A 19,034-nucleotide genomic window follows, 5' to 3' on the forward strand; every position below is an offset into this window, starting at 1 on the left:
GCATGATAGTGTTTTTCCATTTTCCCCTTAAAGCACTGGTGCAGACAAAGTGTTTGTGAGTAAATACAGATACTGAGTTAGTAAGAGTCCTTTTTGTGGTATAAAAGACAACTCAGAATTGGGGTGTAGTATTCAAAATTTTCATAGTTAGCCATGCAGCATAATAAACTCAGATTTTTACCCTCTTATAAGTTCTGGAAGTAATACATGTACTAGATGTCAGCATATCGTGTGATATTTTTACACAACATACACTTGTGCACAATTGTGGGTGAAAATTGCTTGGCCTTTTGGAAAGTAAGTACTGGCTTTCACAATTTTAACAAAATCTTCAGTAGTCACAGTTGTTTCTTGGGAAACTACATTTTTGATTTGAGAAGAGCTAGAGGCAATTAAATGAACTGATTAACCATGATTCCTTTAGACTTGTGGGTGAAATAAAAAACAATGTCACAGATGACTACAAATAATGAAGAATGAAACTCCAGCTTTGTTTATTTAAATCCTTGTAAGCTTCGATCTGTTTTTTCTACACCAAGACTAGACCTCAAACTTTTGTTTTATTCAAAGGACTACCAGTCTTCTGCTGTGAGCCCAAGCAAAATTGATGAATGGTGAGCAATGTAAACTCAGTATTTCACTGCCACCTACTGAGTGAAGAAAAGAACTGCTGAATCTTTACACAAATGAAAGAAAAGAAACTGACATCAGTACACATGAATCAGTATTCATCCTGGTAGATTTAATTCCTTTATGCAGTTTAATATGCAACTCATCACACAATGTTTTCTTGATGGATTAGTTTAATTATTAATACAGTAGACTTTCAGTACTGTTGGTACACACATTGTACATGAAGTCTCTTTTTTAGAGTGGAAATTTACATAGTTCACAGTACCTCCCATCCCATTTGTGATTTACAGAACATTTATGGAGTATTTACATTCTGTTGGCTATTTAGCTGGAAAGCTTTTTTTTAAAATATGGAGGTAGTTGAGATGCATTTGGCATAGAAGCCATTTGCCTTTTATCTTGGCAGTTTTTATGGTTCATTAGCTTGTTTTTGTCTCCATTGTTGATCCTCTTCATGGCGAACAATAGCCCAAGCTACACTTGTCCGACTGAGAGAAAGTTCAAGACAAAGATGTTCGTTCTCAGCTTCTCTTTGTAAATAGTTATTCTCTGGAAGTGATTTCCTACATGGGGAAGCTGTAACTTCCTCTCCTGTTTTGTTATTCGTAGTGTTCATTTGTACATTACTTAATGTGTTGTTTTTTGTTTTAAAGGAAAAGACTTCAGACTACACGAGCCTCTGTGGTGAACTCTGATCAGATATTTAGTGATAAGCTATGTATCATGCAGTCAGGATTTATCTTTTTGCCCAGCTGCTTAGAAGAAATTTGTTTGGATTTCAGCCAATGAAGAGAAAAGGATCACGTAATCCTATCTTAGTTTTGATCTAGATCAAATCTTCAAATGTTTGTTGTTCAAAACCTTCCGTAGGATTGGGATACCTGTCAGGATTATGCTAATCACTGCAAAAGGCTGATTTCAGGGGGGATTTCAAGAACAAACTGAAATAAAACTGTAAAAAAAAAAAAAAAAGATCAAATAATACAGCATTTGTATCATGTATTAGGTACATTTATTTATATTTTGCAGTTGATTTTTTAAACTGTTGGCCAGCATTTAACCAAAAATAAAGTAGATAAAGCAGACATTGGCTTACCTATTAAGCTTTTCAGTGCAATTAAATAGCACAAAAATATGTTGTTCCCATCAAATAATCTTCAAACTTCTGTAAATATCAAACAAGATTAATATGTTTAATCATAACTATCAGGTGCAACTCTATATTAATTAGAATGATATTAGAATTTCTGACGCCTCCTAAAATTAGAGCGTCAAAAAGATGGTCTGTTCTGAAATGAGAGAGCTCTTCTTTGGATCATTCCAGAATTGTAGACATTTTACGTCCCACCTGTCAAATTTCAAATCCAAGTACAAAATACTAAAACATGCAATTATTGTGTGAATTTACTTGTCCTGAGAACACATCTAAAAAAAATTGGAGAAAAGAATGTTTGAAAATATTTTTTGAAATACCAAACAAGTCTGGAGTTCACCCTAAAATGCCATTATTCTCTTGTCCCACCCCCGATGACTAAATTGAATCTCAAATAAAACAGTTAAAAAGAAATTTAAATCTCCTTTTTTTTGGTATTTTTTTCATCGATGTCTGTTGTCATTGCGGGGGGACAAAGTAATCAATGTAATATTTTAAATAATTATTATTATGTATGGCACATGTGCCCCACAACATGCACACATCCCTTTTACCGTAACCTTTTTAGCTGGTAGAAGAAGAAAAAAACTGAATCACGTGATACTTTGGAATTAGCATCATCAAACAGTTTTCCAAAAGAATGGGTAGAGCAAAGCTATGTCCTCTCTTCTATTTTTTATATTTTCATGACATTGTCATTCTTGATTGAATGTCTCACTCTACCTCATGCAACCCTGTTATGCTTATTATCAGGAAAAGACAAATTCTTTTTACTTTTTTCCATCAGTAAGTTTGTTCTCTTGGCCAGCAGTAACAGCAAGTTAAATATCTAGCTTCTACTGCTGAGAAAAAGATCACATTAGCATGGATTTGCAACCCTGTTACTGTGATAAGGGTTAGCAAACAACACATAAAACATGGAATAAAAATTGTACCATTGAAGTGTGCACTGAGCCAATCAAGCCTTTGATAGTTTATTACATACTATTGATTAATATGTAGCAGAAAATTGTAAAAGGGAAGAATAATATTTCAAAAAGCCCAGTTGTCCTCCAATTCTGGAATGACCCCTTTATTTTCTTCATGATTTGACATTTAGTCTTGTTATGATTTTACACTCATATTCAAAATATGGACACATACTTGTAAATAGCTGGTAGGTTACATTTTGAGATGCAGTCCCTTTCTGAGTGGCGGTAATCTAGATTTGGTCATCTCTAAAAAGTTTGTATCTGAACCAGGGTGGTCCAAAAAATGTTGCCATGAAAAACACAAGAGTAAAATGGATTGTCTGATCCTAGACAGAAAATCGTGGGATTTCAGAATTTGTAGAGCTGAATTATTCCCATTCAAATGACCTGTCATGGGAAAATGAGAACTTGTTGCAAAAAGCCTTTTTCCTGACCATATATTTTAAATTTCACCCAGGTGTCAAAAAAGTGTTTTCTATCTCTCGTGCATTAAGTTTCCGCTGTTGTGACAGTGATTTGGCAAAGTAAATGTCACCTAAAACTGGTTAGTGTTTGTGGAGATCAACCAGATTTTGTAAGTATTTAAGTTCATTTCAGGTGGTTAAAATAGTTTTTATATTAAGATAAAATTCAGAATATTGCCAGACTTAACAATTTATCAGTTGATCAATTTATCCACTGACTTTTTTTCTTATTTTTTATGGGTTAAATGCAATTAAAACACTGAAAAATGATCACAGAATTTGAGCTGATGTGATATTTCATGTCTAATCATTGGTAGGATAGCCTCTTTTGATTTTTGTTGTCGATTCAATAGTTTTCAGCCAGCTTTGCAGTTCAGAGGTAATTTTTTACACTCCCATTAAAAGAAAACATGGCAAAAATGTACACAACTTAAGTCTTGTGAGTAAGTAACTCAGTTTTTCAGTATTAATTACATAATCAAACTGGGCGATCTTTTTTAGAAAAAAAGGTGACTCATGATGATACAAGACTTTATGTGGATAGAGATTTTTATAAATGCTTATGCTTTTTTAGGCAAGAATCTTCAGAGTTTATGAGATGTATTGTTGTGTCATTTTTAACTGACATAAGGTGTAGTAATGTACGTTTCCAGCTGTCTGTCTGGATTGTGAAGCATTTTATTTCATTTTTGGAGAGTGCATTGCCACTTTTATTAAATTCTAGCAGCCCTGGTGCGGATTTCAGTCAAGTGAGCTTTTATCAGAACTTCCGGCTGTAGCTTTCAAAATAAAAGTCAGAAAAAACAAAAGTACAAAAGATAGCACATTGAAATGCTGTCCTCGCTCTTGTTTATGTGGTTCTGGTAATAAGATGGTTGTGTAGAGAGAAAACATTTACTGAAAGCGTAACAGAGCACTTAAATGATTCTCTATATTGCAATTGACCTGTGAGACTTTAATCATTTTAGAACATTGCATAGATTTATGACTAAGATAATAAAAAAGTCACTAAAAAACGGTATATTTTGATGTGATGATTCTAGCTTCACTTTAATATGTAGCTAGAATTACTGTCTTATGATTGTGTGTCTTTGCCAAATAGTGAAACTGCAGTTTATTGCTTACCTATTCCTAAGTTATGGTGTTTAATAACAGCTAGAAAAGTGTTTTGCAGAACATCATGATGCCATAGTGACATTCACCTTTAACCTTTTGGATATGAAATGCCATCAGTTCGTTGTTTTAGACTGTTAGATGCATGTGAAATTGTGTCAAAACTGTTTATTATTAAGTCCAAATTTCTACCAGGTATTCCTCGCAAGAATCTAATACATTTATTTTTGAGTTCATCTGGAGGGTTGTGCCAAATTTGAATATATTACCTTCAGATTTTCAAGGAAAACTGTTTATGAGATTGGGTGAGACGGACAGAGAAAACCCCAAATATCCGCTTGTGTGGAGGCTTAATAATGCTGTTTGTTTTATAAATTTGGCATATATGTCAGATTTTTTGTTTGTTTGTTTGTTTGTCTGGTAGAAGAAATAATTTGAAATATTAATGTGACCTGTACTCCTGCAATTAAGCACTGCATTGCACTTTAGGAGGAAGATACAGAGGAGACAGATCACAGAAAGAGTGACAAAAAAAAAAATCTGTTTTATATGCATGTATAAATATATATACAGACAAGCTAAACAATCGGTTTAATGGGGAATTTTTTTGATCAACATGACATACAACTTCTGAACATTAGCAGGGAAGAATCAGGTGATTGTGATACATTAGTGGACGTATGACACACATCCACAAGGTAACGATTTTTCTTTAGGTTTACATACTTTGTGACATTAGCTAGTTGTGCAAACAAGCGGAGTGCAGTCTCTGCTTAGAGTAAAATATGTCTATGATTGGACCAAATATCTCTGACTCTGCTGTTTTTTTTCTTCCCAACTGTGTTAAAATTATTTTAGAATAAGAAACAGCTGCATGGGCCAAATTTGTGAACACATACAAGGAATCTGTGTTTTTTGTTCTCAAATTACTTTCAAAGAATCACACGCATTTAAACATGTTAAAGAAATAAAAATGAGTGTTTAACTACTATGTACAGCATTAGATGTATGGAAAAAGACCATACTTAAAGTGATCCAAAGTTTAGTGAGAATTGTGCAGATTCTAAGCATTCTATAAGAATAGGGACAGTTGTCAACAATAAATACAGAGTTTTGGCACTTTATGTACATGAGGTAGCTGGATGATGAGAGCCATGTAGCCGGAATGAAATATTACCAGGTGTGGATACAGTGGTTCAGAGTTATGGATTCAAAATGATTTTTTTTTCTGCAAAAGTCTGATTTAATTGTTCATATGTGGGAAGAAACTGTTTTTGTGTCAGCTTGTTTAGGTGTGCACTCCTCTGAGTAAGTAGTGAATTTTACCTGCCTCCTGACTGTCTTCTGCAATTCAAGATTCAAGATTTTTATTTGCCACTTGTGCGCAAACAGAGAGTCTAGGCACAATTCTTGTGCAGGGCGCTCTTGGAGTCAAGCAAATATATATATATATATATATATATATATATATATATATATATATATATATATATATATATATATATATATATATATATATATATATATATATAAAACAATCAAAATATATATAAAAGTATCTCTAAGATAATAGACAAAATACATAAATATGAAAAATAAACATGAACGCTACACGGAATTAGTGATGTACTAAACTCACCTTCGTGAGCGGCATCTTTAGGTTAGGTTGGTTTGCAGTAATTTAGAGTAATTCAGTGAATGTAGGAGAAAATACTCAAAGACGCAGTTTTATTGTTCTGCATTGATTAGTATCTTTAAGCACCGTTACTGTAAGATCTTCAGATTTTACGCACAGACTGCAGGCCTTTATTTTGAAATGCTGAAGCTTGATTCATGTGTCGTCAGCGCGACTTGACGCAGTGCTTCAATGCAGACGATGTGACGTCAGCCAGAGTCGGTCAGCTGGCTCCTCCATCTGAGCAGCAGAGAGCCTCTCCCATAGGGAGACATCACCATCACCGCGGAGCCTGGCCAGCAGCACCGGGGACAGTCATGGCAGGGGCGACGCTATAGTGGCGGATCGGGGCGTCGGCGGCGGATCGGGAGCCGTAGATTATTTATTTACCTATTTATTAATTTATTTATTGGCCTTGCCACAGATGGCTGGGGTCCACGGCTGCGGCTGCTGAGAGGCAGGTGCAATATCATCGACGAAGGCGTTTCGCTGCTCGGCATGGACTCAGCAAGGGCCGATCCACAGGCTGGCCCACTGCGCACCCACCGCTCCCCGGATCTGATGCTCTCTGCGGGAGGAGAGCTGTAGCTGGGCCGCCTCAAGGGAGCGACAGACGGTAACTGGCTGCTGGTGGTGGAGAAGGGAGAGGAGGAGGAGGGGGCCTTCGTCATATCAAAATATTACAGACAATATTCTCAGCTCAAGGTTATGCGCACACAACAACAATCTGCCCTCCTGCAGTAAATCTGCGCTGCTGCTGCAAAATGGCATAAGTCTTTATTTGAGGAACTCCAGTGATTCTCTCTGTGCGCTCAGCGGATCCAAACCCTCAGTACAGGCCTGAAAAACTGTTGAGCGCAGCCTCATCTGGACAAGTGAAGCCGGCTCCAGCTGCCAAGATGATGGAGCTGCAGATAGACGAGGTGGTCTACCAGGACGACTACGGCTCCGGCTCCGTCATGTCGGAGCGCGTGTCGGGCCTGGCCAATTCCATCTACCGGGAGTTCGAGCGGCTCATACGCAGCTACGACGAGGAGGTGGTGAAGGAACTGATGCCGCTGGTGGTGAACGTCCTGGAGAACCTGGACGCGGTGCTGACGGAGAACCAGGAGCACGAAGTGGAGCTGGAGCTGCTGAAGGAGGACAACGAGCAGCTCATCACCCAGTACGAGAGGGAGAAAGCGCTGCGCAAACAGGCGGAAGAGGTGAGCTACCGGCCGGACACTGCTGGGCCTTCAGCCGCAGCATCACATCCAGCTCCAGAGGTTTCATCAGACATGTGACTCATGTTCAGGCCTGTGACATGAGATTGTTGAGCTTATTTATAGACTCAGTGCAGCGACAACAACATTGGTTACTCTCTGTTGTGGTAGTAACACTGTCACTGCATTGATAAAGTCATAAAAATTAGGGATTAGGATAGTATGGTTTTACTCAGCAGGGGACTTATTTTGCCAAAATATAACAATAGCAAAGGAATCAGTGAGAGTGTTTTGAAGTGTAGTAATGCAAATGTGTCCTGCAAAATGTAAGTACTTTGAAAATACCTCACAATTTCATGGCACAGTATAGCAGAGCCAACTGATATTTCGATTTTCTTGTATTATTGGCTGATATTGGACATCAGAGGTGTATTGGTAGTGATGTATATGTTGTCTGATATCAAACCTTTTCTGTTGCAGAACATAATACAAAAAATATGCTTGGAGTAGTTTGTCATCACATAGTTTGTCCAACAGAGCAGTTCAAATCCCATTGTTTACATTATTGCATAGAGTATGCAGCACATGTAGCAGAGTATGAAGCTGAGCAAGAAGTGGCGCGGAGTCCAACAGTATCTTCACAGCAAGTTGCACACTAATCTGTGCAAGAAATTACTAGAATGTTAAACAAAGATGCCTTCATTGTCACTTTTCAGTACATATATTCAGTACACACACATATATATATATATATATATATATATATATATATATATATATATATATATATATATATATATATATATATATACACACTACCATTCAAAAGTTGGGGTCACTTAGAAATGTCCGTAATTTTGAAATAAAAACTTTTTTTCAATGAAGATAACATTAAATGGATCAGAATACAGTCTAGACATTGTTAATGTGGTAAATGACTATTCTAGCTGCAAACAGCTGATTTTTAATGGAATATCTCCATAGGGGTACAGAGGCCCATTTCCAGCAACTGTCGCTCCTGTGTTCTAATGCTACATTGTGTTAGTTAATCGTATTCTGCTGTCTTTGGTGTAATTTTCAAGTCATTTAGGACAAATTTCATGTCATTCTGATTCTCACCTGGATGGATGTAAAACTAATCTGGTTGCAGCTTTTTTTTGTTTGTTTAACAGAACTCAAATGTGTTTTCACCCAGATGTATCACTTTTTAATGGACTTTTCCCATCATTTCTGATCCTCAGTACTTCATCAGTACAGGAGAATGACCCTTGACATTTGTTGAGGGACAACACATCTGAGTTCTGGTAAAAACTGACACCAGATCGGTTTTACATCTGTCCAGGTGTCACAGTCTGAGCACTGAATCTGGTTTCTGTTCATTTTTTCTATAACCAACTGTGAGCATCAGCATTATGGGATGTATTATAGTTTCATGTCACAAAGAGACAAAACTGTCCCCTAAGCTCAATGCAAAAAACAAGAAAAACCAGACACAAAATGCCTAAATTTAGACACAAGCAAAAAAAAGAAAGAAAAAAATCAAGTTGAAAAGCTAATTGATCATTAGAAAACCCTTGTGCAGTTATGTGAGCACATGAATAAAAGTGTGAGCCCAAACTTTTGAACGGTAGTGTATATACGAACAATTTTAGGTGATTTTTTTCCCCAAAATCGGTATCGGCTCCAAAAATCCACTACCAGTCGGGTTGTGTAGTATCGTATAATTGCACACTATGTCAGCAATCAAGAATATTACTTTAGGAAATGATAGTAGCTGAGTACATTTATGTAGCATGTGGACTACACTATAAAACAATACTTGAAAATAAGTAAATAATTTTAAGCCAATGTTTAAAATCTATTAAAAATAGTGCTACATGTGTACACATGACAACATGCCACATTTCATTCCGGTTTCAATAAGTGATGCTGCTGTTACAGCTGCTCACACTCCATACCTTGTGTTTTTAGTATTACAGTTACTTCTTCCTCTGCTACTGCTAGTGTTATTATTGCAGCCACTTCTACTAACCAAGTTACCACCAATGTACAGTTTTCAGCTGTTATCATAACCGAATTTTATTTTTAGTGCTCTTTCCCTAAACCAGCAGCAGAAGTCGCATGCAAATATGTAAGCACACATTATGCAAACGCACAGTAAGTACCTGATAGCAGCACATGTAGTACATGGAGATATGGGGACAGTTAGCAGATGGAAGGGTGCAAGCACGACTCTCGGTGGGCGTTTACACTCGAAAACACTGAAAGAACGGGGACACAAACAACAAAAGTGTACATTAATATGGAGCTATTACATTACAGGTCAAATTCCACCTCCTGAATTCTTTTTTCTTCCTCTGGGCTTTCCCTCTGACCAGTGTCACAGCAGCTGTGGGATCCAGCAGGGATCATAAAGCGACTTTAATCCTCCTCCCATCCAAAGAGGCCTCAGCATATCACTGGCAGCTCTGCTAGTATCAGCTTAGCTCAGCTTTTAGTCTGTTTCATCATCTGCTTTCCCCACTGAGTCTGAGTCTCCCTCTGGCAGTTAGTTTTCACTTTATGTTGTTAATTGAGAGACGACTTGGGGTCAAAATGTAAGTGTTGGCGTGTTCAAGCTTCTTTTATTGTAGTGACAGAAAAGAAATCCTGTTGCAATTTACTTAAAAACCAACCGGAGCTAGCTGGAGTCATTGTTGTAAATGATAGATGCCACCAGGTCCAGACAGGTTGTACCCATCCTGAAACTGAAAGGTAAAGCAGCATAATAGTGACAGTACATCTCTGTACATACCTCTTGGAGTTGGGTTTATCCTGCACTGTTCTGTGTGTTTAGTCAGCGAGGCTTTTTCATGGCTCAGTAATCATGATCAGTCCATGTACAGCTGTGTTTGTCCTATTCTACAGAAATCTCTGCATTTTTCTGTTATGTCTGATGATTTTATTTTCAAAAATATCTGTTATGTTTGAGTAAATGAGACTCCAGTTTACCAAACTGGGTTAAAAAAAAAAGAAAGAAGATTAAGCAAAATTTTATTCTCAATTCTCATTGTTTTCATGCAGAAAACCTCTTCGGAGGCAGTAAAAAATCCTCTTTGCAGGCAAAACCTGGAATTAAGGTAGAAAGTATTGGTAGCACAGACATACTGAAGGTATGTAAGTCAGTTCTGTTAGCTAAACTAAACACTCAGGTGGTGGAACTGCTGTGTTTAATTAAGATAAAACCAGTCTGCCGAAACGGTCAATGATGAAGTGTTCTTTAAAAGCTGACTTCTTTTTCTTTCTGCCAAATCTTTAAATGGCATCTAATTATCCGATACCACTTCTCTATTTGAGTCAGACTTCAAGATATCTACAATTAGACTTTAACACCTCCTTTAGCCTTATTAATTACACTCACTAGAACCTTGTTTGATACAGTGGAGCTGCTAGTACTTTCAATCCACTGACTCACTCAATCAGTTGTTTTACAAGGCTTTTTATTCTGTCTTTTCCTTTGCCTGGATCCAAATACAAAACTGTTACTGGCACAGCTGGTGACAGAAGGTGTTAACATTTGTGTAACTCACTAAATCAGTTCTTTGCAACTATTCTTTTGACAAATTTCACAGCTTAGAAATTCTTTCTGTAACCTAAGCTAAGAGTCTTTCTGTTATTTTACCCAGTTGCAGATCACATCAATTTCTGGGATATTTTTAGGCTGTCTTGCAGAAGTAGCATGTTTAAGATCTGCCTGCAGATTTTCAATGATGTTCAAGTCCGGGGACTGTGAGGGTCACTCAGTTTGTGTCTGTTATAATAGTTAATAAATGGTAACAATGTACTTATTTGATGAAATACTTTGGTTACTGTGGCTAAAGAGATCATCCATCTATCCATTATCTATACACTGCTTAATCCTCGTTAGGGTTACTGGTGGCTGGAGTCTATCTCATCTGACTTAGGGGGAAGCCAGGGGACATACTGGACAGGTCACCAGCCTATCACAGAGCTACATAGAGAGACAAAGAGGCACACGCACATTCACACCTACAGACAATTTCAAATTTTCAATTAACCTCAACATCTTTTTGGACTGTGGGAAGCTGGAGTATCTGGAGAAAACCCATGCTGCACAGGAAGAACATGCAAACTCCATGCAGAAAGATCCCAGGCCCAGGCCGGGATGCGAACAGGGAATCTTCTAGCTGCAAAGCAACAGCGCTAACTACCAAGTCACTGTGCAGCCTCCAAACAAATCAATTCAACTTAATTTGTCTGCAGCATTTGGCCACAAAACACAACTGTGGTTTATCCAGATGTTCCTTTGCTTACTTCAGATGCTAACGTTTGGGAGGCTGCAGAAAAGGTTTTTCTGGATAACTTTTCCTTGTAGATGCATCAACGCTGCACAGTGGAACAGTGCACCATTACTGCACTTTTGTGTCAGCGAAATCTTCCTGAAGGTTTCTTGGTCTTCAGATCTTGTCTTAACTCCCACAGTTCCCCCTAATCGCTATTTCATAATGGCATTTCTGACAGTGAAAATTGCAAGGTGGAAGCACTTTGACATCTTTTAATAGCCTTCTTAGCTTTGTAAGCATAAGTTAGCCTCATTTTCAGCTCTGTAGATGCTCCAGAGAGCTCATAGTTGTTGGCTGGTACCACAAAATTTGAGGAGTCAGAGAATTTATCAGCACTGAGCTGTCATCAGCTGACCTCTAATGATGCCTGGTTCAAATGCGTCATTTAACCATTGATTCTTAATATTTGGTCATTTACGGATTACATTTACTTTTTTCACTTCCAAAGCAAACCATTTACCCGGAACTTTGCATGCAACTGTACATTTTTTTGCGCAAATTAGGTGACAAATTTGATAGCAACAGATAAACAGACAAACAGTTTTTTTTTTTTTTTTTGCCTGATTATCCGCGGGGCACAATGGGGGATGGGACCAAGTGTTCGGGGTGGGAGTCGTAGCAGATCAATAGCACACTGAGGGAGCCTGGCACTGTAACCTGATTTGTGCTTATGAGGAGCAGCAACAGAGAGAGAGTGAGACAGAGCAACAAAAGCAGAGAGAAAGAAATGCACTGAGGTTTTCTGGAGCTGAGAAAACACACAGGCCAGATCGGAAACAGCCGAGGGCTAATGAGAAGAAAAAGGCAGGGTGAGGCAGAGAGGATCCGAGCCTGAGGAAAACAATAACACACCCTCTGGCCAGACACGACGAGAAACGAGCAAAAAGCGGCTCAGATTACAAGGTTATTAGGCTGGAGCTAATGGTAAACAAAGCCAGCAGCTCTGCTCATGAACCATTCACCAAGATGTCTGTTATTACAGTTCACAAATTCAACCATTCTTAAGTGTGTTTGTTGCAACAGGCCTATGCTGAAATGATCCACTAACTGTCCTGATTTCACACTTCTCATAGCATGATGTCAGTGAATGATTGATCGATTTGTCTGACCACCTTCTATTTTGATGGGATTTGCTTCAATTAGATCACAAAAAAATGATTTTCCTCGTCCGCTCTTGTCTATTTTCTGCAAAGAAGTTTTAAAAATGGATATCTTAGTCTCCTATATTAGCCGATATCCCATTATTTTGCCTCATTTTGCTTTCTCCTCACGTATAAACAGCTGAAAGTGTGACCGCGGTGCAGTCAAACACACTTAGCCCTGTTTCGTCAGGGAAGCCCATTAGTTCCACTCATTCATCGCAAGGATACTTCTTGAATTATTCATACTGGACACACTGAACACAAAACTCAAGCCACAAATTCATTCATACAAATGTGCGATTTTCCATAGATTTAAATGCTACCTCCTAAAATGCTCCACTTGTTTTTGTTTTTTTTTACATCTTTAGTCACGTAACTACTGTAATGCTCCTGCTGTGTCTCATTAACGCAGAATTTCAACGTTGTAATCTTGAATTTGAAGGTGTCTAATGCAGGTAAATGCAGAGACTAGAGGAGTGGATTTGAAGGACATCGTTGTAGGACATGCTCAGAGCTCAAGGGGATAGGATGAAGGATATTATTTTCTGAAGCGTCGACTTGGCTGCTCAGAAAGTAGAACTGCTGTCTAATATAAAGGCTATATTACATTGTCAGTCAGAAACAAATGCATCCAATATGATCTCTGCTTTTATTTGTTTAGAAACATGTTTTTTCCTATAGCATAATGTGTGGAAAATCACATTTTTAAGCACTAGAAAGCAAAACCCACTGCTCCTTATATATATATGAAATGCTCAATCAATCAGTCAAAATTTATTTATAGAGCACTTTACAACAACATAAAAGAAGTCCAAAGTGCTTTCCATCAGCATGATAAAACAAAACAATACAAATTGGTTACTACAAAACCATAAAACCATAAAAACCATAAAACCTTAAAGCAGCACAGATGATTGAAAATATGTAGAAAATTGGTAGGAGAGGGCTGTTTGATGGTAAGATTCACCTTTTTATCGTGCCACATTTTCTGTACTTTATTAATGTTTTTATGATGAAGCTTGTTAAGTAGCCAGCAAAGCGATTTCTATGCTATTTCATTGGTCTCTTTCTGTCAGAGGTGCAGAATTTCCTGCTCAGATCCATTCTGCATATGAAAAACACATCATTTAACAGGGATTGCTGTTCTCCACAGTGACTTTAGATATCAGTATTACCTGTTTTTTTCTCATATTGTAGTATTTGTTGTTTTGTGTGCTGTATATCTGCTGCTGCATATTGCTGGTTCCAAGGTCTCCCTGCAGTCAGAGGATTACAGTATTAAGACTTTGTGGACGTGCTGCATTGAAAAAAGGACGTCATTGTGAACAGCTTTATAAGGAGAAGGAGAAGTAGGCAGCTCTGTGCTTCTCTGTTATGGCTACTCGGTTTCTGGGTTTATGTATATGCTGAGAGAAAAATTGGGGTATTTTAGAGAGCTGATGAACACTATAGATGCATTGCATTTTACAGACCCTGCACAAGAAATGTTTTAGAATTCACAATAATCCTGTTTTGTACACAAGTATAGCAACTATCGTTTTGTTTTATTTTTCTATTCAATCCAGATATTCAGTCAAATGTTTGGACACACTGTCTCATTTAATGCTTTTTTATTTATTTACATTATTTTCTACATTGTAGATTAGTACTGCAATTTAACACTTATACAACATAATTCCTTATGTATTCTTTTATAGTTGTAATGTATTCAGTATTAATCTACAATGTGTAAAATAATCAAATAAAAACTACTGAATGAGAAGGTGTGTCCAGACTTTTGACTCGTAGTGTACATACACTACCGTTCAAAAGTTTGGGGTCACTTAGAAACGTCCTTATTTTTGAAAGAAAGGCATTTGCATGTGTATGTGTAGGAAAATTCCCACAAGAATTAGCTTAGTTAGCTTTAATAAAGCATTTTCAGGAAGAGCTGAGTCCCCTAACTGCAGTGGAAACCTGCTGTCATGAGGTGAAGTTGCTCCATTTAGTAAAATTTAGGGAACAAAGAATCCAAATTAATTGATATATCAGAAATACTGTATGTATGCTCATCAAAAACATTTATCTTATGTGTGTTTGACTCAGCAGCTTCAAAGTCCAGAACATGAGGGATCTATACTACCGTTCAAAAGTCTGGGGTCACTTAGAAATGTCCGTATTTTTGAAAGAAAATAATTTTTTTCAGTGAAGATAACATTAATCATAAATATAGTGTAGACATTGTTAATATGGTAAATGACTATTCTAGCTGGAAACAGCTGATTTTTAATGGAATATCTCCATAGAGGTACAGAGGAACATTTGCAGCAACCATCACTCCTGTGTTCTAATGCTACATTGTGTTAGCTAATGGTGTTGAAAGGCTAATTGATGATTAGAAAACCCTTGTGCAGTTATGTTAGCACATGAATAAAAGTGTGAGTTTTCATGGAAAACATGAAATTGTCTGGGTGAGCCCAAACTTTTGAACGGTGGTGTATATTATAAGTAGCTGGCAACTTGTCATACAATCAATACAGTGCACTGATTTCTGTTTTTTGCTCGTTTGTCTTCTATCAGAAATTCATCGAATTCGAGGATGCGTTGGAAGCAGAGAAGAAGGACCTGCAGATGCAAGTGGAGTTTCTGGAGCTGCAGGGAAAACAGCTAGAGCTCAAAACAAAGAACTACTCTGATCAGAGTGAGTGGACAGATTTATAAACTGTATATAAATCTGTATACTGTGTATTTACTGTACATGCAGCACATCTGGCTGTAGAAAGCAGACTGACCTTTTTTGAGGTTATCAATAGATTTAATTTGATTGCTCTGTGCTTCTTCAGGAAGTTTTTTTTATAAACAAATAACTGAAAATATAACACTGAGGCTCGAGAGTGTATTTTCATTGTAGTTCTGTAGGGAAGATGGAAAAGGAAGCAGACACACTGAGGACGTATTTTTAGATTGTTTTGAACTGAAGAACTGAAGCATTGATTTGCTTTTGTTCTGTTTTCTGTACTTTATTAATACCAGCACACATATTTAACTGGCTGTTTTGTTTTCTTTGCTATTAACTCTTAATGTTATTTATGTTGTTGTTTTTTCTGTCATAGTCGCATAACATAGATTTGCATTTAACAGAAATTTAAAATCCAGTCCTTGAACTTTCCAATTTTATAGCTTTCCAGTTCAGGGGAAATGAAATTAAGCTTTTTGTCCATTTAATTTGTAACAAATTATAAAGTAAACTGTTCAACCGGAAAGGATTAAAGTCAAAGCTATTTGAATGTGTTACTTTACTTCTGGAGAAATCCCTCTTGGTTTCTAGCTGTTAAACTGCTGTTTGTCTGTTTCACAGTCACTCGGCTGGAAGAGCGAGAATCAGATATGAAGAAAGAGTACAACGCTCTGCATCAGCGCCACACCGAGGTGAGCTAACCTTCGGCCTGGGAATTCTGCTTTTTAATGTATTTTTTGCCATATTTTGTAGCATTTCCACCCTTTTATCCACATATTCAACCAAACATACATGCCCATTGTTTCAGTGCTGATAACATTACCATCTTTGACCCTCTGAACCCCAAAACCTGCTAGCAGGTTTGAAAGACGTCTCATCTTTAGAAAAAGCAAAGCCCTCAAAGAGCGCAGCCTCCACCCAGACTGCTCAGTCATTGTATCATTTCTGATGGCTGCAAGCTTGAAAAAATTCATGGCACTATAGAATGTGGCCATTTAATATAGATGTACCCACAAACAAAATGCCTTGTGCTCAGCACAGGCATGTGTTATGCATGAGTACGTTATGTATGGATACGGAAACACCCCCACAATTTCATCAATTGTTCCTTGTATCATTTTTGACGGATAAGTCCCGATAAGTTCGCAACGGTCGATTTGTAGTAGCATCACAATCATGTGATCTTCAGCAGGCAGCTGACATAGTGTTCACTTGTTGTCATAGTTACAGTGACGCGGTGCCATGATCTTCCCTGAAAATTTCATTCAAATCTGTTGGTCCGTTTTTTGAGTAATGTTGCCAACAGACAGACAGACAGATGGACATACAGACAAACATACACCGATTGTCACATAATTGTGTCGTTCCTTGAGTAAAAATCGTCAAAATTACACCATTTATCAGAGCCCAAAACTGTCGAAACACAACAGAACAGTGGAACTATTTATCTGTGACAAACTGAATCAAATCTAAGCCAAAATCGTGAGATTTGGTTCAACTCACTTCTACATGTATTATTTCAAAATTGGTCAAAGATACACCACTTACTTTAGTCAAAATCTGTAAAACACAAAAATTCTGCGTTCTTCAGCAGAAACATGAAGCCATCAGCGACTCAGTTGTCATCAACAGTCATAAAGACAAAAATTCTGAGACTTTTCGACTGAATTGGGCTTAACTGCAGGCTGTGTTTACACAAAGCAGATAGAAGACAAGTAGAAAAACAAATAAAAAATGTAAGAAATAAATTATCTATAGTAAGTAGAGCCAAGTATTGCTAACACTTGTGGGCAATTGGAAATACCTTCATGTTGATTTAAGGTTTTATCAATTTTATGTTGAAGAAATCAACAAAGAATTTCAACTTTCCCTTTTTTTTGTCTTTTAAAAAAAACATATATAATTTACGGAACTATAAACTTTACAGAACAAACAACATTTCTGAGTTCTGTCTACTTTAACCATGTTTGTCCTTATGTCCAGAGGTATAAGACTTTTTATGATATTACAGTGAAAACTGAGAAAATGAATAAATGTGTCAGTAGGAAAAAACACCCAGAAACTGCTTTGAGTTCAGAGACAAAGCGCAAATCATTTCTATGAAACTATACCATAATGTTTAAATAGTTATTTTATTCCAGCTTTCCAATTTTAAAAAGGAGCTTACAAGGAGACACAATTTTCAGTGAGGTGGATCACCTAAAACTATAATGAAATGAAATCAGTGGCTGCCTGTAAATTAGATGTAAACACTATTAACAACACTATGTGCCTTTAAAATTGATCACCATTCACCAAAAAAAATAAAATACAAGAATACACTTCCTCAAGTCTTTCCAACTAGACAAGCACAAGCATATAAAACATACATGCAACACAAACTAAAGAACATTATTTAATACAATAACCTGTATAAGTAGGCCAAATAGTCATTCATTCAATCATGGTGATTGTGATAATGATCCTAGTGTCGTTCTAAGCAGGTGTTCTTTGACAATCGTCCTATTTAATATACTAATTATACCAACAAAATGCAGTTTATGGCACAAATTTGTGAGCTCATGAAATGTTTTGATATGACATAAAGCTTACTTGCCAGGAGAAGAACTCCAACCCTGGAAGCCAACCTGAGTTCCTCTGTCTCTGAAGCACTTTGCCAATATCACGTCTACATGTTTTGAGACACGTTAAACTACATTTATTGTCAAACTTTCTTTGTAGCCCTTTAAGACCTACCATTGTGCAAGTCCACCAGGGCATCTTCTTACATTTTTACATACTGTAGTGCAATTTTTGGAATATCTTTATTTGCTTTACATCAGTATAACCTTTATACCCCAAGTTTTAAGAATATGTATTGACTTATGTCTTAACTGCTACAATAAATTGCTTAAAAGTGCAATAAACCTAAAGAAAAAAAAAGTTTTAGTTTTTTTCATATATGTTTCAAAATACAGAAATTGCACAGCTGTATCCCTCAGATTTGTAAATGCAAAAAAGTTGCGCAATATCCCGTGGTCTCGTTTATAAAGATTTTTGTTATGTGTGCTTTATTGTGTGTTTTTACAAACCCATCATTGCAATGAAAAAGCACTCTGAGACATGGTGAATGTGTGAAATGTTCGTGTAACTCCCCAGATTCTATATGAAAAAAGAATGATCAATCTATCTTACCTGGTTTCAAATCTACCACCAATCAAAAATGAATATACTATCGTAATGTTGGAACTACGCTGGGCTCTAAAGGTTTAAAAAGCCTGTTTTCCTTTGTAGTGCTGATTTGCAGTTTAAGCAGTGCTGGAAGAGCAACTGCAACATTTTTCTTGCAGGTTTTTCTACCCCTCGATCAGACTTTCCACCATCAGACGTTACATCCACACATATCTGCATTTGTAGAGTAGCCAATAGGAGCACGTTCTCTCTGAAAAAAACTGTAATTGGCCACAATGCCCTGTCATGAGAAACATTTTCTAAATTCTGAAAACAGAGTCAAGAGCAGATGCAGAAGTTGGATTACAATATGCTGAATGGTTATTACTGATTTTTTGTCTAGTGACACTAAAACAATGCAGCCAACCTCAGCTTAGAATAAGTCTTGTTTAATTTGTAATAAGTACTCTTT

At 37.0% G+C, this 19,034-nt stretch overlaps 1 protein-coding gene across 22 annotated transcripts in view; it reads left to right on the forward strand.

Moving 5' to 3' along the window:
- The first annotated feature begins 6,223 nt into the window (after window positions 1–6,223).
- mapk8ip3 (mitogen-activated protein kinase 8 interacting protein 3) overlaps window positions 6,224–19,034 on the forward strand; it is a 47,044-nt gene continuing 34,233 nt past the window's right edge. For 15 of the 22 annotated variants that reach the window (XM_023265332.3, XM_035945993.2, XM_035945989.2 and 12 more), the window contains exons 1-3: window positions 6,225–7,214; window positions 15,256–15,376; window positions 16,034–16,104. In XM_023265332.3, the coding sequence (XP_023121100.2) occupies window positions 6,909–7,214; window positions 15,256–15,376; window positions 16,034–16,104 (498 nt within the window). In that variant the 5' untranslated portion in view covers window positions 6,225–6,908. Of the gene's footprint in view, window positions 7,215–15,255; window positions 15,377–16,033; window positions 16,105–19,034 lie in introns of all 22 variants that reach the window. The other 7 variants (XM_035945991.2, XM_035945990.2, XM_035945995.2 and 4 more) reach the window with 1 other exon arrangement.

Source organism: Amphiprion ocellaris, chromosome 19 (assembly GCF_022539595.1).
Source record: "Amphiprion ocellaris isolate individual 3 ecotype Okinawa chromosome 19, ASM2253959v1, whole genome shotgun sequence".
NCBI classification, from domain to species: domain Eukaryota; kingdom Metazoa; phylum Chordata; class Actinopteri; family Pomacentridae; genus Amphiprion; species Amphiprion ocellaris.